Source organism: Synchiropus splendidus, chromosome 12 (assembly GCF_027744825.2).
Source record: "Synchiropus splendidus isolate RoL2022-P1 chromosome 12, RoL_Sspl_1.0, whole genome shotgun sequence".
Lineage (NCBI taxonomy): Eukaryota > Metazoa > Chordata > Actinopteri > Syngnathiformes > Callionymidae > Synchiropus > Synchiropus splendidus.
Window position 1 is genome coordinate 17026777 of NC_071345.1, and position 25173 is coordinate 17051949.

The 25173-nt window shown below is 41.9% G+C and overlaps 2 protein-coding genes across 3 annotated transcripts; one reads left to right on the plus strand and one right to left on the minus strand.

Annotated features, from left to right (window-relative positions):
• Window positions 1-210: 210 nt before the first annotated feature.
• On the minus strand, window positions 211-7092 carry gdf6a (growth differentiation factor 6a). The gene is made up of 2 exons (XM_053881240.1): window positions 6642-7092; window positions 211-2146 (listed from the first exon to the last, which is right to left on the minus strand). The coding sequence occupies exons 1-2, from the start codon at window positions 6985-6987 to the stop codon at window positions 1224-1226; spliced, it is 1269 nt and encodes a 422-aa protein (XP_053737215.1). The 5' UTR covers window positions 6988-7092; the 3' UTR covers window positions 211-1223.
• A 3077-nt stretch (window positions 7093-10169) lies between these two features.
• sybu (syntabulin (syntaxin-interacting)) lies at window positions 10170-24890 on the plus strand. Of its 2 annotated transcripts, none has more exons than XM_053881107.1 (8): window positions 10170-10325; window positions 13901-13946; window positions 14017-14203; window positions 17226-17426; window positions 19953-20052; window positions 20743-20892; window positions 21907-22062; window positions 23191-24890. In XM_053881107.1, the coding sequence occupies exons 2-8, from the start codon at window positions 13923-13925 to the stop codon at window positions 24308-24310; spliced, it is 1938 nt and encodes a 645-aa protein (XP_053737082.1). In that variant the 5' UTR covers window positions 10170-10325; window positions 13901-13922; the 3' UTR covers window positions 24311-24890. The 2 variants fall into 2 exon arrangements, with proteins under 2 accessions (XP_053737082.1, XP_053737083.1); XM_053881108.1 differs by having other exon boundaries at window positions 10171-10325; window positions 17280-17426.
• The last annotated feature ends 283 nt before the right edge of the window (window positions 24891-25173 follow it).

Genomic DNA, 25173 nt, shown 5'->3' on the forward strand with positions numbered 1-25173 from the left:
TACTTTTTTGTCTTCAAATGAGTTGTTTGTCTCATCCTTTCAAAAAGAACACAACTGTCATGACGATCTCACACAACAGCCAACATTTCAACCACACTGTCGCATTTGTTTTTGACTTTTATTTGTACAGTAATGGTGTGGAATATTATCCAGTAATATATATGTATATAATGATCTTATATAGCATCATAAAAGCTCTTTACACTCTAACTGAATGCACCTCAAGACTCGGATCCTATGCAACGATGAGGTAGACATTAATATTGGTACTTTCCACCCTCTGCAAACAAACAAACAAAGAAAACCTCTTGTATACACCTTAAATTACTCTCGTCAATGTAAGAAATATATGATTATCATGAAACTCTGTACATCACAAATAATAAAATAATTATAGAATAGAAATTATAACGATTTGAGTGCATTTTGTATATTTACAAAGAAATGCCATTTTCTTTCCGTCTTTTCTTCATTTCTCGATACGAAGCACTTTGTAAAAGTTTATTTGTCGACTATACAAATATTTACAGCTCAACAACAACGAACAGCAGTGCATTGAAAGCTAATGTGCATTTAAATATCGAGTCTTGAACGTCTCTGAGCGCTTTTGTTCGGGCGCAGTCAGTGGTGGAAGTGCATTTTGTAAAGAGCAACACCAACATGTGCTTTCTTTCGTATAACACAAGGCGTCAGCAGGCCTTGTTGGTCATTTTAGTCCAAGAACAAAAAAAAAAAAAGCGCACTGCATTTTTGTTGGCGCCTTTTTCACCCCCTCGATATATAAAATCTCTTGAAGGCATTTTTTCTCTCCTCATTTTGTGTTTGGTTGCTCTTCTTTAAATGGGGAGGGGGCAGCATGCCGGCCTGTAATGACTCCAGTGGCAATTACAGCGTGGATGCACGGACCCGAACGAGTCTTGGCTGGATCCCATGGCAGAGCTGCAACAAAGTCCTCTGTCCTCTGGCCTCGGCACGAACAGGTGCACAGTTTGGACTCGATGCGACGGGGTCAGTTCACACACACACACACACACAAACACCCGCGTCTTTTGTGCCACTTGGACACACAGTCTGGGAAGCAAGTTCGATGTGCGCTGGGAAATAACACTTTAAGGCAGAGGGTGTGAGTTAATAAATAGCAGATTTCGCCTCTTGTGTGCGTCCATTCCCGTCTTGGAGCCATTCCGACCAACTTTTTTTTCAGTCCCAAAATCAATCGCCCGCTACCTACACCCACACTGCTCCACCACCATGTCCTCGTACTGCTTGTACACCACGTTGTTCCCCGAGTCTATGTAGAGGATGCTGATGGGGCTGAGTTTGGTGGGCACACAGCAGCTGGGCGGGGTGCTGTTGGGGTCCATGGAGTTCATAAGAGTCTGTATGATGGCGTGGTTGGTGGGCTCCAGATGCGACCTCAGCGGGAAGTCGCACACCCCCTCACAGTGGTACGCCTCATAATCCAAAGGCGCAATGATCCAGTCGTCCCATCCCAGCTCCTTAAAGTTCACATGCAGTGCCTTCTTGCTGCATCTTGATTTTGACTTTTTCCCATGTCTCTTCCCGTGACGGTTGCTGAGGGCCGTCCTCCTCCGCCGCCGGGGTCCCTCGCCCTTCGCCCCGCGGAGGAGTGACACCGCCGCCTCCTCCTCTCCGTCATCATCCACCACCGATCTCCTGGACTTGATCTTCTCTTTCATTTCATTAAAAAGGTTCTCCCTCTTCTTGGAGCGGGTGTAGGCCACCAGGATGGCCTTCTCCTGCTGTGACCGGCCGTTCCGATCCAGTCCCAGCTGTCTCAGGTCCAGCTCCGAGTCGGATTTGCCCAACGTGACCCGCAGCTGGAAGCAGAGTTGATGCTGATGCTGAAAGTGGTGGTGATGCCTGAGGCTCTTAAATGCTTCCCACACGTCAAGCACCTCCCACCCGGGTTTGGTGGAATCCAGGGGGTCCAACGTCCTGGAGTCCAGCAGTCTGTCCGAGCTGCAGGGGTAGACCTGGACGTGGTAGAGTCCTGTGGTCTGCAATTTCCCGGGCGCTCTCCGAAATATCCTTAATTCCGCTCCGACCAGCTCCTCTTTGTCTGAAAGGGTTGAGACATCAAACAGATACTTTTGTCTTCGCAGAGGAGAGTGCAAGAGATCGTCTGCAGGAAGAAAAGAAGAAAATAATTGCAGTCAGATTCACTTAGAGTGTACAGTGTTCAGAAGGGGGGAGGGGTGACAGGAGGCGGGGGTCACATTCTCCGACAGAGGCCTTCTCTCTCTCTCTTTCTCACTATCGTGTTTTCCAAATATCCGCAACTGAACTCACCCGCAACAAACTGCAGGTAACAGGTTTGATGACTCAAGCACCTTTATGGAAATGGCACTTTATTTTATCACTCATTTCACATATTCAGCAGGTTAACAATGCTCCTCACAATCCATTTCACCTCAAACTGCAGAGGGATACAGCCAATAGCCAACTCGTGCAACCAAGCAAGTGATTCCCATGACTTCCTATCATGTCCCGAATATGAACTGCACCATTTTTAGGGAATTTCACAGTGACTAGACAGAAGATATGTCTGACATTTTGTGTTGAATTGGGTCATAAACACATGCCTCAAGATCGCTAAACTAGTGAGCAAGTATATGCTTTCTCAAGTGAGGTACGGGCCGCTCTCTTTTACCAATATTTGACTGTAATTCATCACTTTTCTCAACCAGGCAAAGCCAATCCTTACTTTAGATTGTTATTGTTTCAGTATTTGTAGAGTTGTTGAAACAAAAATGCTATTTTTATCAATCAATACAAAGTTTGGCTAATTCACCAGAAAAGTCTTTTGGATGTTTTCAACCAAGATGATAAACCTACTACCAGGCGTCACTGCGCTTTGATGTACTACTCATGTTCTCACTTTTTTGCCATTCCTTACTTCAACTTTGTGCTCTGACCTGTCACCACAATGTTGTTACCGACGTAAAAACACAAAAAAACTATAAAACTCAAAAAACAAAAACCTCAAAAATGATCACATATTCCTTACAAACAGTTCACCTACAGATCCATCAACCAAACACATGCTTTTTGCCTGCACATTATTAAGAAACAACAACAAAGAAAGAGCCACATTCAAAGCGGGACCCTGTAGTTTCACTAGTTCGAGTTGTGTAAGTTCTGAAACGACAACTTTGCAAACATTCTCCCATGTTGCAATAAATTAGCACTAGTTAGCATTAGCATCGTTCTTTTCTGTTCAATAATATAGATCGTGGTTTTATTGAATTTAGTCGTACATCAAGAGTAGATTTCTTTTTAAAAACACCTTTTGATTCTGGGAAAGCCATTGTTATCACACGGAAATATTTGCTATCCACAATACCCCATAAATCAACCAATTCAGTGAAACTAGTTTTGTTGTCTATTATAAATGTGAACTGTGTTTACATTTAAGTCAGGTGAGTCATTAGTTCAGTATGTCTTGAGTCTATAGTGCAGTTTGTTAAATGGTGAGAGGAATAGTGCACCGAGACCAGTATTGAACGTTTAGAAATAATATTTATTAATGTATTTATTTATGTATTTACACACTCTTGATTCTTCACAAACTCACCATGCACCATACTATGGGATGCCAAACTGATCAGTTGTTTGAGAATGAATTGTTGTGAAGTCCAAATTTCCTCATTCAAAAAGTGTGGTAAGTTCAAAGTTGTTTGATGAAATGTACCTGATGTGAAATGATTGTGGTGTGGAATGACCCAGGAAATGAGATTATTGTCAAGAAATAGTTGGAATGCTCAATTAAAATATTGGTTTTCCATCAGTTCATAACAATATTAATCATAACTAAGCATCAAAGCATTATGATATAACAAGGCTGACGAAATAAAATGTTGTCCTTTGCTATTTGCTTAAAATAAACTTTGCTTTTTCCATTTAGCAGCAGCTATCAACCACATATGATGCAAAAGAAAGTAAAATGACGATTGCACAAATACTCGCACAAATATAGATTCAGAAACATGTGAATAAAAGTTGCTTCATACTGGGACACAATTTATTTGCACAGGCTTTGTCTAAAAAAACAAAAAATACATAAACTATGTTACGCGATAATTTCTGTTCGTGATTATGTTTTGGTTTATTCCACGTGTTTTGGCAAACATAAATGAATAACTGATCATGAATTAGGTGATAAGTATGAGGTCAGTAATGTGATGGAACGTTGCTTTGATGCTTTATTAACCTCCCTTGTCAAATCTTGGAACACATTAAGCAGACAAATGAACCTGCTGATGCAAAACTTTCATGGTTTTCATTTGATGTCCTTTGACGTTATGAAACCCTCGTGTTTTTGTGTGGGCTTACTAGTCTGGGTATTCCCTCATCGTGCCTTTATTTTCGTGAAGCAGGCCTCTATTTATGTAGAGTTGAAATATGTGCGGGTATTTCCCGTCACTTATTTGGTTGTGGTTGAGAATCAATGGTTGTAAAATAAATGTACAGGCGTAATATCGTCCTTGGTTTCGTCACTGTGCCACTGGAACAGACGGAGAACAAAAGCACGCGCATTTCTGTTTTAATTGATCTATAAAAACGCTGTGCATGGACTTGTTTTTGTAGAAAATACTGCGGAAGCTATTTTAATCTTGCTTCAAATAAATGCCAAATACAGCGCGGCCCGGTGGAGTGAAGGCCCCTGAGTGGCAGACACAGCGGGCCAAAGGCGACGCACTGTACACTGAACAATACACAGCTCATGCATTCTTCTCTGCTGGGGAGCCCGTGAGCCTGCGAGCTTTTCATTCACAGCGATAGAACCCCGAGCAGAAGGTGGGAAACATCTGATTTTTTTCTGTAAAAATAGATCTGGATTGATTTATGGTCCGTATGCGCAATCAAGCGCGCATGTAAAACCCCGCTTTATAGTTCTTCAGCTAAAATTAGGCGATTTTTCCTACTTAAAATGTGAAAAGGAAATTAGTTTGGCAGCGAGGCTGGAATCTTGTTTTTCTAAATGATCAAATCCATGTTTAAGACTGGCGAATAAAGAAATGCTCTTTAACGCACGTTTTTTTTTTATGTCGTTTCCTGCGCTTTCGTACATCTTTTCTCCATTAAAGGATGATTAAATCAGCGCTTTTGGGCACATTTCAATGTACTTTTCTGATTTTATTTGTAAGATTGATCCCAAATTTGTCAGTTGTACCCCGCTGAGAGCAACGTAGATTGAAACCTTGTGCTCGTCTGTTCTGAATTATTCTTTTTTTTTTCCTCTCTCTCTCTCTTTCTCTGCAAACTCCATGAAACCAATCGCATATAATTAACAGAACTCCCATCTTTCTCATTAAAACACTTCCTCTTATTTTATTGCGTCACTGACTGCCAAGTAAAACATTTGATCTCATATATATATATATATATATATATATATATATATATATATATATATATATATATATATATATATATATATATATCGCATTGTTGAATTTGGATTTTGGATTCGATGCACTTCTATTTAACTGAGTCACTGAGTCACTAAAACTTGCTAAAAGCTTTTGAAAATAACAACGCACATAAGAAAACCAAACTTTGCAATTATGATTACACAGTATACAAGGTACAAGTTACAACATTACAACCCGCGCCCCTTTTTTAAATAACTGATCACATGAATTTATTATAGGGCCGTGATCATAATATGTTGGGTTTTTTTTGGAGTTGAAATTAATAAAAAATCGAATTATGGTACATTCAACCAATAATACACACTAAAGAAGTTCAAAAAGGAAACGAACATCAGTGAAACATATTTCCACTAGTTCCCTGTGAATTTGAGCCAAGGCCTTTATGGTGGATAATAATTATTGAAACAGTAAAAAAAAAAAAAATGGGGAAAACCTCGCCACTTAAAGGGGGGGACAAAGTCGGAAAATTCTTTTCCGCAATGAAAGTGGGAGGCTCCGGAGTGAAATAAAATCCAAACGCTGAGAGGAAGTTCTCGTTTCATTGTGCTGGTGATGTGCCACCGTGGCTCCGCTCGGTCATTACGGGAGAAGAGACAATGTCTGATGTGTTATGACATGAACACTCAATTAGATCAGCGAGTTCAAACACTCCGGTCCAGTTCGATGGCCGGCAGCTCGCACACCGGGTCCAGCCCGGGGTCAGAACCAGTGACACATCACATCACGATCACTTTTTTCACATCCAAATTTAGAGACGTTCAAAAGGGAATATTGACATGCGCCCGAGCGCGTTTTTAGCGCTATTATTAAGAGGAACACGATGTGAGCGGTGATTCAGACATGCTTCGGAACTGACCCAAACACCTGCTACTCACAGCTCATTTTGTCACCACCAACTGACCACATGACTCCGAAATATGTGTTGCGTTCACAGTCTATTTCTTTATAATAAGTGAGCGCTTTAATTCCACACGAGGCTGCGCCTCCACTTGCTGCTCTGTCACCGGTGATTTACAACCTTCATTTGGAAACGGCTCAATTAGCGTTTTACAGTCGTCTTCCACGGAGGTTCATCCGAGCGCAACATTTCTCACTTTTTTTAGATCCGTGTTCAACGCGCGGTAAACAGCTCTGATGCGTGCGTAAAGCTTGAGGGTCGCTCAAGATGAATTTGGCACCAACCTGTTCCTCGGTCCACGAAACTTGTGATGGTGTTGGCGGATCTGGAGGAGCGGAAAAAGCTGGCGTTAAGTCCGAGCTTCTCTGCAGCCGAGTAGGTCCGGTAAATGGAGAGCATGTACTCGTGCGGCACTACGCCGTCTTCTTTGTGTTGGCCCGTGATGTGACGCGAGGACGCGAAGATGTCCTTCAGGAGTTTGCTTGACCTTTGTCCGTCCTGATGAGAGACCCTGGCTCCTCTGTTCCTCCTCGGCGCGGGGATGATAGCAGCAGACTGGAAACACGGTATATTCCCAAGAAAAACAAGGAGAAGGCCAAGATAAAGCGTCACCACGCGGGATGCGTCCATGGCTGGTCAAATCGTGGAGAGTCTTGTTATGTCTGTCCTCCTCGGTCGGTGAGGCTGAGAGACGGTATGTGGGTTGGGGTCGCAGAGCTGCTACTTTTGCGCACCATGAGAAGTGGGCTTTTGCGCTCTGGACTCCACTCCGGAGTGTTGGGCCGAGAGAAACACGCCCACATGCTCTCGCAGAGCAGGACTTCCCAAACAATCGTTTCGTGCCACAGACATCCGAACACGCGAAAGACACAACAACTTCAATCCCGTGGCGGAAACTTTTTATTTCTGCTGGCGCTGGTGCCAAAATACACGTCAGACGCAGAGCAGCGAACTGCCTCCAAAATAAGGAGCGGTGGCACAGTGTTTACTTTTAGAACTTCAGAAGTTAAAATATGAACTTAATGTCTCCTGAAAACCATGAACGTTCTTCTATTTACAAACATATTTAAACCAACACGTTGAACTATTAAAATGCAAGCATACGTGAAAATAAACTAACAAGCAACAAGTGATATTTACTCGCACAGTTTGAATGAAAACGGCAGCAAACAAATATTGGGCTACATCTGTCCTCAACCGTTGTACCAGGGAATGCTGACGGTAAATGCTGTGCTGCGACCTTGTGTTTGACAAAGGGATCACTTGTACAGGGAGAGATTTTATTAACCTGACAGAAAACCGCAAGTGCAGTCGTTGGCGGATATGGACGTTGTTTTAATGACTTTACTGACCTCTAGCGACCAGTCATTTTAATTACAGTACAATTGAGGCAACCACACAATTGTACACGAGTCGACATAATATAATACAATACAATACAATACAATATAATATAATATAATAGACCTATTTTACACAATTGACTCAACATGAAAGAGTCACCGACAGCTCTGGAACTATGCATAAATATGCAGTATGAAATATGCAGAGCAAAGTTCTGTTGAAATACAACAGTAAGTAAAAGTGTAAAACTGAAATCTAATTCAGTGCAGTGTTGCACTAAGCGAGAACCGAATCGGTGCAAGCTCTTCAGCGTCAGTATCAGTGAAGAAATGCCGAACGTGTGTTGCGACTGGATGTTCCAATCGTGCCACTGAGAATTTGTGCCTGTTCTCCTTCCCAAAAGATATAGAGCGTCATAAGAAGCAGCTTAAAAGAACAAGGGACAAGTGGCAAACATCGGCATCATTGGTGCTCTGCAGCGACCGTTTCACTGCTGAGCAGGAACCTTATCAGCTCAAACAGCTCTGTAAGTTCAATAGTCACAGTTTTGAAACACATAAATACAAATGTTATATGTGTTTCAAGTTAAATACATTTCTGTTCTGGAGTTAGTCTGTTTACAAACAAACAACAAACCAACCCAGCTTCATACTCTGTGACTGGTGGAGATAGTTCAAATTCCTTTCATGATCATGATCAAATCCTAAATTTTGGAAAAGAGAAAAGCTGCATAGAAAAAGGTCCGGGGTCTCAAATTGATGCAGACAGGGATTGCAGAGGGTGCAGGGTTTTGTTTTGTTAGACTGTGGCCCTGGATTGGTTGGGACAAACATCTACACCCACAGCAGGCCTTTGTGGGTCACTTGACCTTTAAAATAATAAATTCAAATTCACCATCACTTATTCAACCGTTTTTGTTTTTAATTTCACACTAAAAGTGAAGTAGTAATAGTTTGCGAATTTAGTGAACAATTTAAGTTTATTATGATGAGAATATAATGTCATTTTACTGGAATTTATTAGTTTTATTTTTTGTCTCTACATACAGACAATATATGGTCTGGGAATTCAATATGTCTATTTTGATCAACTAATGTCATTAAAAGAAAAAAAATGAAAAACGGGATTCCACTGATGGATGGAAAATTGAGAAGCACAAAAAACAGTTCTGTGTACTTTAGGCCAGTGATTCTTATTCTTATCTTATCATTGGGTGGTGAGCGCCTCCTAGAGAGTCTCAAGAAGTTTTTTTGTTTTACACCTTTGGGCCATGAGGGCCGCGAGACGCTCAGTTTTAATACATGAGCCACATACGTTGGCAGTAGTGTGTCACTGAAGGCTGCAAATCTGTGATAGTTAACAGCTATGGAGAAGTTCTTGAAAAGAAAAAATGATGAAGAAAGTGATGGCACCCCCAACAGTAAAAATTGTTCATGAAGCAGTTTTGAAAGGGCGATGCTGTTATTTACACTTCACTTATATCTTCTTTGGAGTTTAAATAAAATATATTATCTTTATTTTATGATATTTAGACATGGCTTTATTGTGTCTATTTTATTCAGAATTTTATTCAGTTTGCTTCAAGGGTTCCCTCCCCCCTTTTTTTCCTTAGTAAATTTGTTGAATATGACTTGCACCTGCTTCTGCTGCTGGTTGGACTTTTCAATGACAAATAAATATCTTTGCGATGATCCCATGGTTTCATGTCATTTCACAAGGTTTTATGTGTAAGTAGATTAAACATGGTTATTTACAAATGAAATAAAGTGTAATGAATCAGTTCTATTCCTTGAATCATCTTTTGTATCACTTTTTTTTTGCACTTTATAATATCATTTCTTTTTAATTTAGTGTGATATGTTGTGTACAGAGCATGTTACAAACACAATTTCCCCTGGGATTAATAAAGTTTTTCTGATTCTGAGTCTGATTCTGATTTAAATCATTTTTTTTCAGGGAAAGGTGGGTTCCGGAACGCCAAACATAAAAATGTTGACAACTTTTGAAAAACGCATCAGACAGCTTAGATTTGATGTGCAACTACTAAAAAGACCCTTTCTGCTATAGTGGGAGGTTAAAATTTCATGTCACAAAGGTCACAAGATCACAAAGGTTAAGAACCCCTGATTTAGGCCGCATTTCCACCAGATATGGAATATTCATATCTGCTTAATGTAATTGACTTAACATCCAGCAGAGGGCATCAGTGAGACACAGGGTATCGTCGCTCAACGCTAAATCCGACGGTGTCCAGTTATGATTCTTTGAAGTGAACTGCTGCAGAATTTAATCTCTATCAAATTAAAAATCAATATCTAATCTGCGACAGCACCTCCGATGTCTCCTGCGCCATAAGATCGGCACATTTATTTGCCATCAAGCAGCTGTCTCCAGCGTCTGTTGCGCTCCGATGTTATGTAACACACTCGGGATGAGAGCGTGACGCGGCTCTTATCTCCCGCTCATCGTCCAATCGCTAGACATCCTCGCCACAGAAGCGTCTCCATCCGAGGGACGTCCAGCATCAGAAGGCATTACCAAGCTCAGCAGCAGCCGGAGGACCGAGCCCTTTGTGCGGCAGCGACAGGCGCGTCATCCGCCGGGGAAACATCGCCATCATCCAGGTCAGAGCCTGCTTGTCTCGCCACATGTTTTCTGACCGTCCTTTTTTATTTTATAAATTACTAACGACCCACCATAAACATCGTCATCTGGTGTTGTGTTTTCGGGGTGTTTACATCTCTGATCGTGATCTGCGTCACCAGAAGCAAGTGTGTTCAACTTGCATCAGCTGTCGATGTGGTAAACAAAGGGGGCGTCAAAACACGTAAACAAAGAGAGATCACTGAAATGTCGTGCGCAGGCATACAAATAAAGCTCATCAGCAGAAGTGGATATTGAATATGATGTGGTTACTAAAAGGGATAAACACGAATTTGAGTATTTGTATGGAAAAAAAAATACAAATGGCAAAACTCCTGCATTGTTGTTTAAATGTGCAATAGTGACGACTACAGTATTTTGTCTTTTCAAAGGGAGCTTTGACAATGAAAATTAAAAAGTGTTATTTCAACTTTATGATGTCTATATTTAACATAATTTTAGGCTAAGTGCCCTAAAGTTTTGAGTCAAAGTTGACATGTTCCATAAGTCTGTTATGAGTTGTTGTGTTCAAGTTGTTTAAGTGTTTTTTTAAAAAATGGTAGTTAGTTAAAGTATTTGCACTAAACAAATGTATTTGTGACAGACGGAGTGGGAATTTTCCTGTATTTTTTTTATCTAGTTTTCCAATTTTATACATAGAGGAGTTGTCCTTAATCTCTTGGAGTCGGATATGTGAGGTTTATGTAAGTGTGGTACAGGGAATGAAGCAAGCCATAAAATGAAAGGGAGGAAGGAGGAAGATGAAAGCAGATAAAGATTTGAGGATGACCATGCAGAGAGAGGTGAACACGAGAGTGCAGGTGCGGTGGAACAAGTCGAGATGCAATGTTGAAGATGCTCAGGTTTTCATTGGAAGTGACCATACGTGTGTAGAAGATCAGAGAGAAGTCAAACAGTGGGAGAAATCTGAAGACAAAGTTAGGGAGGCCAAATGGAGCATGTCAGGCAGACAGGAAGCAGAGGGTGTTTGAAATGGAGCTACTGGGAAACGCTTTCAAATCAGAGTTCAAATGGAAGTAACACGGCAGTTATCCCAGGAGTCTGAGGTAAAATATAATACTTGGTAAGAGTGGAATTAAACCACACAAGCGTCCTCCACAGGAACATCAACAGAGGATCAGAGGAATTATGACTCAGACTCACATCATTTTTTTCTGCTGTGAACCATCTGGAAGCTTCCACAGCTGCACACGAGAATGAAGCCACTCAGTGGATGTGGATGCCATTATTGATGCATTTCAAACCAGGGAGCAGAACTGTTTCTGTGTTGCGAAGATTCCAGGAAGCAGGATCTGTGTTGGGGAAGAGATACCACAGACTCCATGATATAGAAGTCTAAATGCGCAGATCGATGATCAGTTTGTGGAAAGAATTGCCCTTTTCTTCCTGCAATGTTGAAGCATTTCTTCACTTCCCATTCGTGCAGAACCTTTCCTCCATCTGCAAGGTTGAGTTCCTTTAAAATATTAAACCCCTGCAGACGGAGCATGCAGCTTTATCCTCAGTGAAGGGATACAGGACAGGAAAGTACTGTAAAAGACTTCTACCGTTGTACTGCAGAGGTTAAAACACTGCACATTGTTCTCAAAATAATCTGAAATGTTCAGTTATCTGACCTTGGAGATGAAGGGCAGATGAATAGAAGCGCTCTCTTATCATTTCTGTAAAGAATCTCAATGTTAGCTCAACATGTTTTTGCATAATTGGTCCCACTGTTCATTCATCCTCAGTTGCTAAGGTGGTTGCTAGGGCACTATTGAGGTTGCCTTGCCCTCTTTTGTGCCCAATCTGAGCTGCTGCTGATTGTTCTGTGTGTGTGTTATCTGTGCGAGTCGAAGCAGGCCACCTTCATATCAAGGCTATTTTGGTATCTGACAGCTGACGTCCCACCACTTTCTGCTCTATTTGTGTCATCCTTTGTGGTTTAAGAGAGGAGCTGTCACTGGAGGAGGGTGAGGAATCTGGCGACGTGTGGCTGGTTTTGCTTCTGTTAGTCAGACTAGTGGCATCGCTGATGTCCAGCACTGTGTTAAGAGAGGTCAGCCGCATCACTGCAAACACTGAAAAAGCAGAGCACATACGCACTTATGTAATCGACCCCCTTGAGCGACGGCGCTAAGAGACTGAGCGGGCAGCAAGTATGAAGTCAGTTCGTGCATGAAGATGAATATATTATTCAAGGCAAGGGCCTCCGTTAAATATACTGTTGTGTAACTCATCGTGGAGGAACAAAACTGATGTTCACAGATTGTTTTTTTTATTGTCTTAGCAACTGTGAAGCAGCTCAAGGGAACTTGGTCTTCAAGTGGAATTTGCACTCCACAAGCAGAGCAACAACAAAGACATAGTGGAAATAAGATTTTTTTTAAAAACATAAATAAAAGTATGCATATATCACACATGAGCCAAAGTGATTGGGCTATAAATTTTGACTGTCAAATGCCGTTTGTTATTACATGTTCGTTGTTTGTCACCACTCATCTCTGTCCTTGTGGGGACCTCTCATTGATATAGTGCTTTCTCCAGCCTCTCATCCTTAACCTAAGCCAGTGCTTCTCAATTATTTTCTGTTGCGTCCCCCGCAGGAAGAAGTAAACGTTTCGCCCCCACAACTCACCACTGCCTCTGTGTCTATAAAAGTACTACTATAAAAATACACCTCTGCATAATGTTGTATTCTTGTTGACATTAAAAAGAAAAAAGTTATATACTGTAGATCAACTTACAATAAATAATAACTTTATTAGCATTGTTTTTGTCTGCAACAGAAAAGACTTAAAGTACATCAATTTGCCTGGAAAAAAAAAAAAAAAAAAAGAAAACATGGGGCCCGCCCCACAATTTGAGAAGGACTGACCTAAACATGCAAAACAAACACATGGCTAACTTTAACCAGGAATCTTAACCAAAGTGAAAGTCAATTATCATGACCCAGTTATTTTGATGTTTTCATTCTCAAATTGAGGCTTGGATTTGTGGGGACTGGCAAAAATGTCCCCACAAGTAGGTGTTTTTCCAAGAATTTGTCCACTTATGGATAGTAATACAAGACCTAAACATAACCATCCAAAACACAATGCTAAACTCAATCAGGACTCTTAACAAAACTGAAACCCAATAATAATGATGTTGATGTTTTGAAGTCTTCGTCCTCAAAATGAGCCTTTACCGTATGGTGTCCGGCCAAATGGCTCCCACGAAGGCATAAGGTCTCCACAAGGAGGTGTTTTGTCAAGAATTGGTGCCCTAGGATAAACACACATATGTTACTGGTACTTCACAAGGGAACTTACTGTAAATTAAAAGAAAAACAACTGAAATATTGTTACTTCAACCGGGAAATACATGGCATTGCTTGTGTGTGCCTTCTGTACCAGGGTGTGTGTGTGTGTGTGTGTGTTGGTGAGTGTGACTCACTCGCGTCATGTCAGGACAGAAGGCCCTTGTTAGTTCCCAGTTCGAGCGCCACGTCAAACTGCCACATTCTCAGTCAGTGGAGGAATGACTCACACCTCTCCTTGGTGATTTCCATCAGGGGGAGCACAAGGTGAAGCACCATGGGTCCGTTTCAAGAGTACGAGGTGAGTCCTGACACAGCTGATTCTCGAGAGACATTGTCTTTATGTGAATGCTAATGAATGTTTGGAACAGGAGAAGAAGTCGCCGGAGAAAGGAAGCCCACGCAGTCGCATCCCCCGTTTGGTCCTCCATCCATTTCAACCTAAGGAGAAAGGGTCGCCCCAGTCCGACTCGCCGTTTTCAGAGGAGGAGGGGAAGGAGTGTGACATCAGCTCGGATCACTCCAAGAGGACCATCAGCTCCAACAGCTTCTGCTCAGGTTAGATCCTCTCCACTCGACACACGTCTTGGATCAGACTCTCATTCAACAAGTCAGTAGCAACAAGTCACTACGGAGGAGTGGCAGAAAGAGAAAACAATTCCATTTACGCATGGCACAAACAACAAAAGAGCATTTTTCTATTAGATAAACACTTACTAAAGACATGCTCAAACCTATCACCAGCAGTTATAAAAAGCAGATGCAGAGCTCTCACTAAATTTATGAGGAATTTCAAACATGGGGCACTGCAGAAAAGTGCCTCTAGGAAACTGTACTGTGTACTGTACTTGAATTGGTGCCATATGACCATTTCTTGTGTGTGATTGGCTGAGCTGCTGAGTTCCACTGGCCACTTTCAGAAATCAAATCAATAAACAGGCACAAAAAAATCAGGAAGAAAGACTTGATTTGCAATGTAATATTTGAAGGTCACGTGTTCTCATCTGGAATTTACAGGTACTTGAAGTTGGATGGTTATTTTTGGTGTTTGGTGGTGTGCATGGCAAAGAAGAAAAGATGGCGAGTGAGCCGTCTGACAATGTCCATTAGAAATGATATTTGAAAAGTCAGCATGTGGCAATTGAGAGAGTGGAACTGGACTTGCAAAAAGAGAGAAAAAAAGTGAAATACCACCTTCTGTGAAACAGCTAGGATATTTAGTTGAACAACATAGAGCAGACATCCGCAAAATCCAGCCTCCTCGCTTCATATTTCCACTGGCCCGAAGTCTCTGTCATAAAACAATAATGTGTGGCCCGCCAGTACTGTTGTCCACAGTATAAAATAAATGCTTAAAAAAGCAATTTTATATTTCACCACAAGATGACAGTAAACTTGTGCCTGAACTCTCGCGACTCTGTTCTGTTCTTGATCTGTTTTTTGACCATTTCTAAAATGGCAACCTGAAGGAAGAAAAGGAAAGTTGACAGAGAGGGCTGCCGTTTCCAGGACAACTGGAAATCGGAATATTTTTTCACTGAGTTTGGAAACAACTGTCTTCCTGCTTTGCCCAAGGAGTTCAATATAAAGAGGCACTACCAGACGAAACATGCCAATTACATTAAAAAATGGAACGACTGGAAGCTGGTTTAACAGCTGAGGGTGAATTTATTGAAGACTGTGTGACGAAAATGGTGGACAACATTTGTCCGGAGAAAAAGCAGCAGGATTGAAGAAGCATTTTGAGAGGAGTGGACAGTGAAATGAATGTGCGTGAAGAGCTACGTGACCTCCAGAGTCTTATGAACCAAGCAAGAGGGAATGATTTATTTGCTGCTGTTTGTTCCGCAGTAGATGTTTATAAAACTACAGTGGAATAAAATCACGGGGAATATTACGGATGGTGCACCTGCCATGGTGGGAGAGCACAGTGGATTATCAACCCTAGTGTGTAACAAAGTCAGCGACGGAACGAAGCTATAAAACTCCACTGCATTATTCACCAACAAGTTCTGCCAGACATCTGAAATATGCTCACATTATGAAACCGGTGATAAAGGTCATTCATTATATTCGCTCTGTACCACCGTCACTTTCTGCAATTTCTACTGGATATCCACGCTGAATATGGAGATGTTGTGTGTCACACTGCAGCGTTTTCTCCTCCCTTAAAGAAGAAATCTGAATTATTTTTCCAAAAAAGGACAACCGATGCCAGATCTAACCAATCCTGTTTGGCTGTCTGATTTTGGATTTTTAGTTAGCATAACCCAACATCTGAACGCCCTGAACATGAGCCTTCAGGGACAAAATGCAGTGATAAGCCAACTGTATTCACATATCAAAGCTGTTCGGACCAAGCTGCAACTTTTCCAAAGCCACCTGTCACAAATGCTGGCCAATACCACACATTTCCAATCTCTGCAAGAAATAGACATAAACATTATCAGTGCACAAATGAGGAGGAATTCTGCAAACGTCTCATCTCTGGATTTTGCATCTATTGAAAAGGAGTGACGTTCCAGCCCACCTGCCGATGGAGCTCATAGAGCTGCAATGTGACATGGAGTGTTGCAGCTACCACCAACAATTCCCTCTTGTCAACTTTTACCAGCAGCTGGATAAAGACAGGTTCCAAGCAATTTGAACATTTGCTAAGAAAATGGTGAGCTTGTTTGGCTCAACATACTTATGCGAGAAGACATTCTCAGTTATGTGTGCGAGGACAAGACTGACTCCCACCTGTGTGACATCTTGCGCATTAAAACCACCGCTTTTGAGCCAGACCTGCCCCATTTACTGCAGTCGAGATTTCAGAATCACCCTCCCCATTAATGTTATTTGTTGACTCTTTATTTGTTTGAGTTTGAGTCCAGTTTAATAAAATACTTTATTTGCATTTTATTTATTTCTATTTATTATATTTATTTATTCATTTATTCACTTCTTTATTTTTATACAGCATAGTAAAACAAAGCAAAGTAAAACGAAACCCCCTGAGATCCCTGACATACAGTTTAATGCAATACAGTCGCCAGGAGTGCTGTACATTCATGACATCTGGATAGAGCCATTTGGTACATATATTATTTTTATTATATTTTTTTAGAAGAATGATCATCTTATTCATCATTTCTGATAAAGCATTGTCATGTTTTCAGTCGGATAGTCTTCAGAGTGCACGGCAAGACGTCACCTATAAAATATGTATAATATTTTGGAGGAAGCCATTTTTTTCTTCTTTGCCATGCACACCAAACACCAAAATTTGATTTCTGAAACTGGCCGACAGAAGTGTAAGCCTGTGTGTTACAGTGCAGCGCATATTTAAACAGATGAGTCATGACCATTTAGTCAACTTCATTTTGACCTTGTTGACAAACAGAGCGAGTGATCCAGTCATTAGATGACACTGCCGTGTGTTGGTGTGTGTGACAAGGAAAACATCCTCAGCTTCATGTCAGCACCGAGCTGCTGAGGAAGCTGTTGTACAATCTGCCTGATAAGCACCGGGCCTGGACCTTGACCGCTGTGCCGGCCTGTTCTTGGTTATTGCTGTCTGTGTGCCTGTCTACAATAGATGACACCGGCTGCCCCACTAGTCAGTCTGTGTCCCCCTCAAAAACCCCGTCAGGCTCAGAGCGGAGTACCCGCAACTCCCCCACGCTGCCAGAACGCAAGACCAAGGTGAAGAGGGTCCGAGTGATGGCCGAATGGACCGCTGAGCGACACAGCACACAGAGACACAAGAGGGAGATGAGGTCAGCCTTGAAGCCCAAAGGTGAGTCTCACAACACTGTTGGTAAAATACAATGATTTTCTTTTTCCTTTCAATGAACACATGCATGAAAGTATATACATTATGCAGCAGCATTTTTGGAACAAAATCTTGTGTATATATATATATATATATATATATATACACAGTAGTACCTCGGTTCTCGACCACAATCCGTTCCAGAAGGCCGTTCGATTTGCGATTTGTTCACAATCTGAATCCATTTTTCCCATTAGAATTAATGGAAAAAGAAATAATGTGTCCAAGCCTTAAAATAGGCTTTTGTAGGAGTGAATGTAGAGTGTCTGCTGCAGGTGCGCTGTTCCTCTATGTGTGTGGCCGCTGCATGTGGGAGGGGTTGCAGAGTGAGTGACGTCTCTCCAGAAGTGAAGAGGTGCCCGGTGCGTGTCCAGCTCTACTCTCTGGACCAGCTCGACCATGGTCCAGTGTGGAGACAGGAAAGGTTTTACACCACAATATGAAGAAAAAACAGCCAGTCAATGTGGTACACGTCCGCATACAGAGGCTGCGTTATACACAATAACAAAGCGCGTCGTGGGTCAGCTGATCGGTCCGTGCACATTAGGTTTTTTCCGGTGGCGTTCGAGTTCTGGATTTTCGTTTGAAATCAGAAGCAAAAAATTTGATTGTATGTATTTGTCATTTGTTCGCATATATATATATATATATATATATATATATATATATATATATATATATATATATATACCCTAGTCGGCTAGGGGAATGAGTCATCTGGGAGAGAATAGAACCACTGCACCTGCATTGAGGGAAGCCAGTTGAGGTGGCATTTATTTGTTTATTTATTTAACATTTAAACTTATTGTAAATTATGCTACTTGACCGGCCTCGGGAGCTCTGTGGTATCTCCTCAAATGGCTGCAGTCTGGGCCTCTTGCTGCAGCTGCTGTCCAGAACCTAAACCTTGGATCAATGAAAAGTGATGGATGCAACCTTTACTCTCTCCTATTTCCCGTAGTTTATCAATGACATGTTTTACTTTATTTTACATAATGGATTTAGCCTCTCCTACTGTAAGAGAAATGTTGAATATCTAACATAAATAAGCAAATGAAAGAAAATTGAGTAGAAATAAGAGCGCTTGGTTGATGTGGGTTCATGAAACAGTGTCCTAAATTTCATAGGCCTCTAGATGGCACTGTCTGTGAAATCTTTGGCTTTCTGTTGATTCTTCAATCGAACCTTACATCATTTTTAAACCAAGAGCGCCACCTACTGAGCTCTGATGTTCTTTCATGAAGTTTCATCAGCCCATGCTCCCCTTATGCAGTGGCAAGATAAATACAGGTGAGGGGGAAAAAATATGTATAAATAACTTTCCCTTTTCCTGCATTGGATTCGATGTTTTTCCTTTTTCTTTTATTTTTCAAGTGCATGTATTTGTCATTTATCTATCATTTCTTAAATCTAAATCTACCAATTAATAAAAAAAAAAACCGTTAAAATTCTAAGGAAACTGGCTGCAGAAGTCATTCCAATTTACAGTGAACATTTCGAACAATCGTTTTGTGTGTGTTTAAACTGTGTTCAGCACTGTGCCTGTGCACAAACCCGCTGACTCATGAGTCCCACTGAAGGCAGAGCTGATTGGTTGAGAAAAAGGTTTGGGGGCTCAGCTCATTAGGCTGATTAGCCGGAGGTTATTATTGAACCTTCCCACAGTCTCGGTCGACTCACAGAGAGAGATCACTTTAGTTTGTCACGGACGTCACTGGATTCAGTACTATGGTGTTGTTTGATGGCAAGAGATGCTACTCAGGTAGGACTGATGCCAAGGACCAATTCACAGCCTGTGTTAGGTCTTTAGCTGTTATTCAACGCCTGTGTTTTTAGAGTCTTTATTCAAGTTTTTGTTCATGAAACTGGATGTTGGTTGACTTTATGTATGTGTCACACTCAAAACGTAATGCAAGAGTTTGCCTTTAAAATTATTATTTCAATGGTTCCCAGCAGACTGTTGGAGTTTATACAGTTTATATGTATATATATATATATTTATTTTTATTTTATTATTTTTTAAATCCTCACCTTTTACTAGGTACTGTGATATTGTAAATGTATAATTTTCGCTAAATTCTTTCTTCCAGTATTTTCATCTATGTTGTTGATCTTTTTTGTCTTTTGTCCTAAAACATTGTACCTCTCTCTGCACCTCCTAGTAACATTTAAATGTACATATATGTTGTTAAAGTGGAGGGGCCTTCAGAGTTTACGCAAACCACATTGTGAAAAGTCGACCCATGTTCTTTGAATGTTGTGGTTAAATTGCCGCCATAAACCAAATTTTTAAATTTTGGACCTGAAGTTACTGCAAAAATGGATATTATTTTCAAAAGCGGTGCAATAGCAGTTAACTTTCCGCATTACGATGCTGGTTTTAAAAAATGTTTTGACCAAAAAGGTGCGCTCTTGCTGACGGGGATGAGGACTGGCTGGTGAAATCGGATTCAGAGAGTTGTACTCACAGATGTTTTCTACCGTCTGCAGGTAGTGAAGCAGACTTCAGCTCCTCCAGCAGCACCGGCAGCTTAAAGACCAGGGAGAGCCTCAGTTCCAAATCAGCAGGGAAGAAAGTCCCACCCCGCAGGTACAGTATGACAGTGGCACTGAAGTCAAGGACTATTACTAGAGGCTCTTTAAATAGCTGCTCCTTGAAATGTTATTTTATAAGCTGGGAAAGTGAAATTGTTCAGTCCTAAATGGTAGCAGTTTCATTTGGGATTTATAGTTTTAATTTTCAGTTTCCTTAGACTCCTGCCAGCTGCATCTGGCTCCAAAAATATAACAACACAGCATCTAAAATGACTTTTTCCTGCAGACTAGGAGCTATATTCTGAATCTCAGGCCGGTGACCAAGCTCTATCAGCTCACCTACTCACTGTGACCTGAGTGACGTGCAATGCACAGTGGACTATTGAGTAATGTCGAGCTGTGAGCTCTTCAGCCCTTCCTGGTTTTAAGGCTGAATATATTGACTACCAAAAAACGCTTCTAACTGACAAGTAACATTACGGACAGTCTGTGATGTTGCTGCCATTTCCTTAAACCAACAAAATCCATCTCTAATCTTGCTCATGAGAACTAAAACAGGACTCAGTGAAGGTGGATATCTCTGCAGATAGGTGTCATCACGACACACAGTTCTGTGCTATGCTGTCATGTAACCGTGGTCATTGAACTGGCTTGATGGTAGATTTGAGTGAGAAGGGAACAGAGTCCCAAAAATGACCACACATCACCCTTTAATAATCGTGATGTGTTTTCTGTTTCCCAACAGGAGCACCCACATCAGATCGCTTCCGGTCTTTAAACCGGCAGGTATCGCTTGTGCGAACCGTGATGCTGAACTGTATGCCCCCTACAAGACTCCCCCCAGAACTGCCTCCTCCACCTACAGCAGCAGTTGCAACTCCAGCCCCACCAGCAGGTACCGCCACCAAAATTGCACTTTTTTTTTTTTTTTATTTTCAGCCATGGTTTAAAAGCTCGACAGGAGGTAGACGTACAATGAGATTTTTCTTTGGCAGAACACATGCAGCGTGGGAGGCTGGATTAGTCGCATCATTTCCTGTCCTGGGGATATGCGGGTCATGATTTGGCTGCTGTTGGGATTAATGTGGATTCAATTTGGTTTATGAAACTCTGACCTTCCGGGCTATGCAGGATTTATCCCTGGATTAAAAATGAGATTTTGTTTTTTTCCCCCTTTGGTTTGGGTTTATGTTTATTAGCAGTATCCAAACTGGAGTTCAGAACAGCCATCTCTCCCATTTCCTGTTGAGAGTCCCCTGTCAGTTGCGTGTCATGTGACCCATATTCTTTGTCCTGCTGCCTTCTCTTGGGGTGTTTCTATTTTTACCGACAAAGCTGAGCTGTCACAAAATATCCTAGCAACCCGGCATCCTTGATTCAAGAGGTTGGACGCTGCTCTGCCTCAGTACCTTCTCTAATCACGTATCGCAAGACGATCAAACCCCACTGTAATGAGCCTCTGGATTATGGCTTTACCCAGTAAGGTGATTTATTTACTTGCTGACTCGGCCAGTTGCATTTAGATAAACCAGCGTTTTGGGTTATAGTAGCCAATAATCCTGTGTCAGACGGTAATTCCAGGCTTCAGAGAGCATCTGTCCTCACAGCGATCGCTCAGGCCACGTGGATTTCCTTTCCCAGTCAGTCCAAGGTTTAAAGTCAAAGTTGGCGGCTTTCTGCTGACGCATCAGAATGTCTGGTCGATACAGAGAAACGTGACTTATCTTGACTGCTGTTGGGTTTCCATAGTGTGTCTCACTATTCATGTGAAAAACTAAATGCATCTTAACTTGAAAAGACAAATGTGAATCGGCCCCTGTGGTAACTGATATTGTCATGTTTGTGACATCCTTAACTGTTGGGTATGAGCTGACATTTTACTGATCTATGTCGTGACTATTCCCTTCAGGAGAGCAAACATGAGTCGCTATCACTCATGCGGGGAAAACCATGGCATCAGACCTCCAAACCCTGAGCAGTACCTGACACCTCTGCAGCAGAAGGAAGTGGCCATCAGGCACCTGAAGACCAAACTGATGGAGTCTGAGAACAGAGTACAGGATAGGTGAGAGCGGGTTTATCTCCACAGTAGCTCCAGCGAGAGCTGATTTATGGCTTTAAAGCAGGCCGGCGTTGGTCATATCAGGTGAGGCCGCGATACGGAAGTTATGATGTAACACCCTCCGGCTGCGTCTCTTCTCAGCCGTGAGAAGTCGTGTCTGTGCCCTGCGAAAGGCATCATTACATAAGAGCGCTGTATTTTGCACACCATTGAAATGTTGCAAGTTTAATGGTTAGATTAGCTAACAGCGCTGCATTATTTACCCAGGTTGAAGTCATTCAACTTAAAATGTGACATCGAAACTTAAGCGAGGAAAATATGTGCAATAGTCAAAGAATAATATGCCGCTTTTCATCCAAATATGCAATAAGAGTCAAAGCAATTGAAGTACTCGTATAAGACTATAAGTATAGAGAGAGGGAAGTGGGTTCACAATTGTTAATCGTGAGAGAGACTAACAAAAAGTTTCAGAATTATTGGCGAGAGACACAATGCTTGTCTATCCATATGCTTACCGCTGCTCATCTGAGGATTGGTCGTGGGGCATTGCGAAGTGTCCCTGCCCTCCCTTTGCCCTGGAACCTCTTTCTGATATTCAGAATACTAGTGATGGGTTGATAAGGTTTCATGAAACACTGCACTAATTTTCATAGCTCAGTAGGTGGCGCTTTTGCTTCAAAAATGTGAGATTTCACTGAACAAGTGGATCAAAGCCAAAGATTATACAACAGACAGTGGCATCTAGTGGCATCTGAAAATTGTGACACTGTTTCGTGAAACGTCATCAATCCATCACTAGAGAATGGCATGGAGACACAACCGAGAGACACAGTCCATCCATTCAAATGAGAATTCATTCTTTTGAAGTTAATATTTGTCTGTAGTTGAACAAACCCTTTCATTAAACAGGTTTGATGAAAATTTATGACACAATTTCTGTATGAAACTGGATATAGTGATGAAAGAAACATTTATAACATAAAATACTTCAGATGATCAGATGAGTCTAGAGTCTGTTTAAAGACCAGGTATATGAGATGTAAAATTCTAATTTTGTCAGGACAGTAAGTTTTAATATTTTCTTGCTTCTCTGTACCAATGCGAACAATTAAAACTGTATTTTTGGCTCAGGGAGACGGAGATAGAGGAGCTTAAGGGTCAGCTTGGCCGAATGAGAGAAGACTGGATCGAGGAAGAGTGTCACCGCGTGGAGGCTCAACTGTCCCTCAAAGAAGCACGCAAGGAAATCAGACAACTACGACAAGTGGTGGAAACCATGAAGAACAGCCTGGTGGAGAAGGACAAAGGAATACAGAAGTATTTCATCGACATAAACATCCAAAACAGGAAGTTGGAGTCACTGTTGCAAAGCATGGAGCTGGCTCAGAGCGGATCCAACCTCCAGGATGAAAACACTTTGGACTTCATCTGCACCAGCCCCGACGGTGGCAGCAAGAAGATGATGGACGTGGATGAGGGTGGGATGGAACTGGAGGAGCAAGGGGCAGAGGCCATGGCTGACAGTGGGCTCCTTATAAATGACGAGATGGCGAACAGGGCAGATATATTAGAGCAGGTTCTCATGTCGACCGCTGTCGACTTCAGTCAGGACTCGAGTGGCAAGATGAGGCCAGATGCAGAGGGCGGTCCAGGGGTGTCGTCCGTCACAGAAGAGAGCCATTTGACCAATGAATGCACATCAGCCACCTGCTCAAACATGCCCGCTCAGAAGGTCACAGAAGATAAGGAGGTTCAGGCAGATATGACGCCCATGCCTCCAGACCTGCAGGTTCTGCTTCTTCAGTTGTTGAAGATGCAAGATGCCACCACAAAAAGGCCTGAGCTCTCCCCCTCTGGCGCTCTTCCCCCTCACCCATCTAATGCCACATTCTGCCTTCCTATCACGCCTCCTCCTGCTCCTCACGGTAGCCCGTCCATCTCTGCCGATTCTGGCATGTGTCTCTCAGAACCAATAGATAGCCAGCGCTTCATGGAGGAGCTCGACTTCGACATCACCGCAGATGAAAGCTCAGTTTCAACCGGTCCGGTTGACAAGCGTTACTGGAGCAACAGCTTCCTGGTCGACCTGGTGGCGGTCGCCGCTCCGGTGCTGCCCACCGTGGCCTGGCTGTACTCCCGGCACGGTGTGGATGGAAGCGCTCCAGTATACAACATCGCTGCGCTCATTAGGGGCTGTTGCATCATGGGATTGCACTCGCTGCGTCAGGTGTCGCACAGGTCTGATGTGTAATAGCTTCTCTAGTACGCATGCACACGCTGAACTCAAAGCACTTAAGCATTTTTCAAATAGTATTCATTTTCCTTTGACACTTTATCAAGGCAGTTCTTTGGGACCAGCACTGTTACTTTGCACTGTACAGCAACCTGAAGAAAATGGTGGTGTGGAAGGGATTATTTATTGACTTGTTCATTTATCTATTTATTTTAATTTATATTTGTAATATATGCTGATCATCTGGGTAGATGGTTGTGTGTCATTTTGTCTGTTTAAAACAAAGCTTCAGTTGGGATGAGTCATTGGTGAGAGATTGTTCTCTTCTGCTACTGTTCAAAAGGAGACCTTCAGCCAAAGCTTAAATGTGAAGTCACTGTTATGTTCTTGTGAACAGGTGTATAAATACGTTTGGTCCTTTTCTGGGGGAGTAGAGCTTTATTGTGAACAGCCTGTTCATTGTTCATGGGGCTGATGCTTGAAAGCAACTGACACATGTCACGTGCCTGAGCTATGTGCAATATGTTGGTTTACATCAAATGTCTCTGTAACTTTGTTATTAAAGCATGATCATAAAGGCCCGGTGACTCTTGGTGTCATTTATCTTAGTTTGGACCACCATTAATAAATATACTTGCCTCAAAATCCAAAAAGAAAAAAGACTGGAAGAAAGGAAAATGAATATAGAGTGAAATAGATTAAATAGAATTAAATAAAATAGACAAAAAAAAAATGTGCACAGGTGCATGAATTGTGAAAATAAATTATAAATGTTTTTTTTTTCTCTGAAATGCATCCCATGGTCAATAAATGGTAGAATGGCAACCAAAAACTGTGATTTATATAAAAGCAAATAAGGACAAACTCAGAGCACAGACCCA

What these genes read in the sequence shown, in the direction of transcription:
- gdf6a (XM_053881240.1), bottom strand. Translation starts at nt 6,987, where the DNA reads ATGGACGCATCCCGCGTGGTGACGCTTTATCTTGGCCTTCTCCTTGTT. An exon ending in TTTCGTGGACCGAGGAACAG is followed by an intron (nt 2,147 to 6,641) that starts GTTGGTGCCAAA and finishes TTCTTCCTGCAG; the next exon opens with ACGATCTCTTGCACTCTCCT.
- sybu (XM_053881107.1), top strand. Translation starts at nt 13,923, where the DNA reads ATGGGTCCGTTTCAAGAGTACGAG. An exon ending in AAGAAAGTCCCACCCCGCAG is followed by an intron (nt 20,053 to 20,742) that starts GTACAGTATGAC and finishes GTTTCCCAACAG; the next exon opens with GAGCACCCACATCAGATCGC. An exon ending in GAGAACAGAGTACAGGATAG is followed by an intron (nt 22,063 to 23,190) that starts GTGAGAGCGGGT and finishes TTTTTGGCTCAG; the next exon opens with GGAGACGGAGATAGAGGAGC.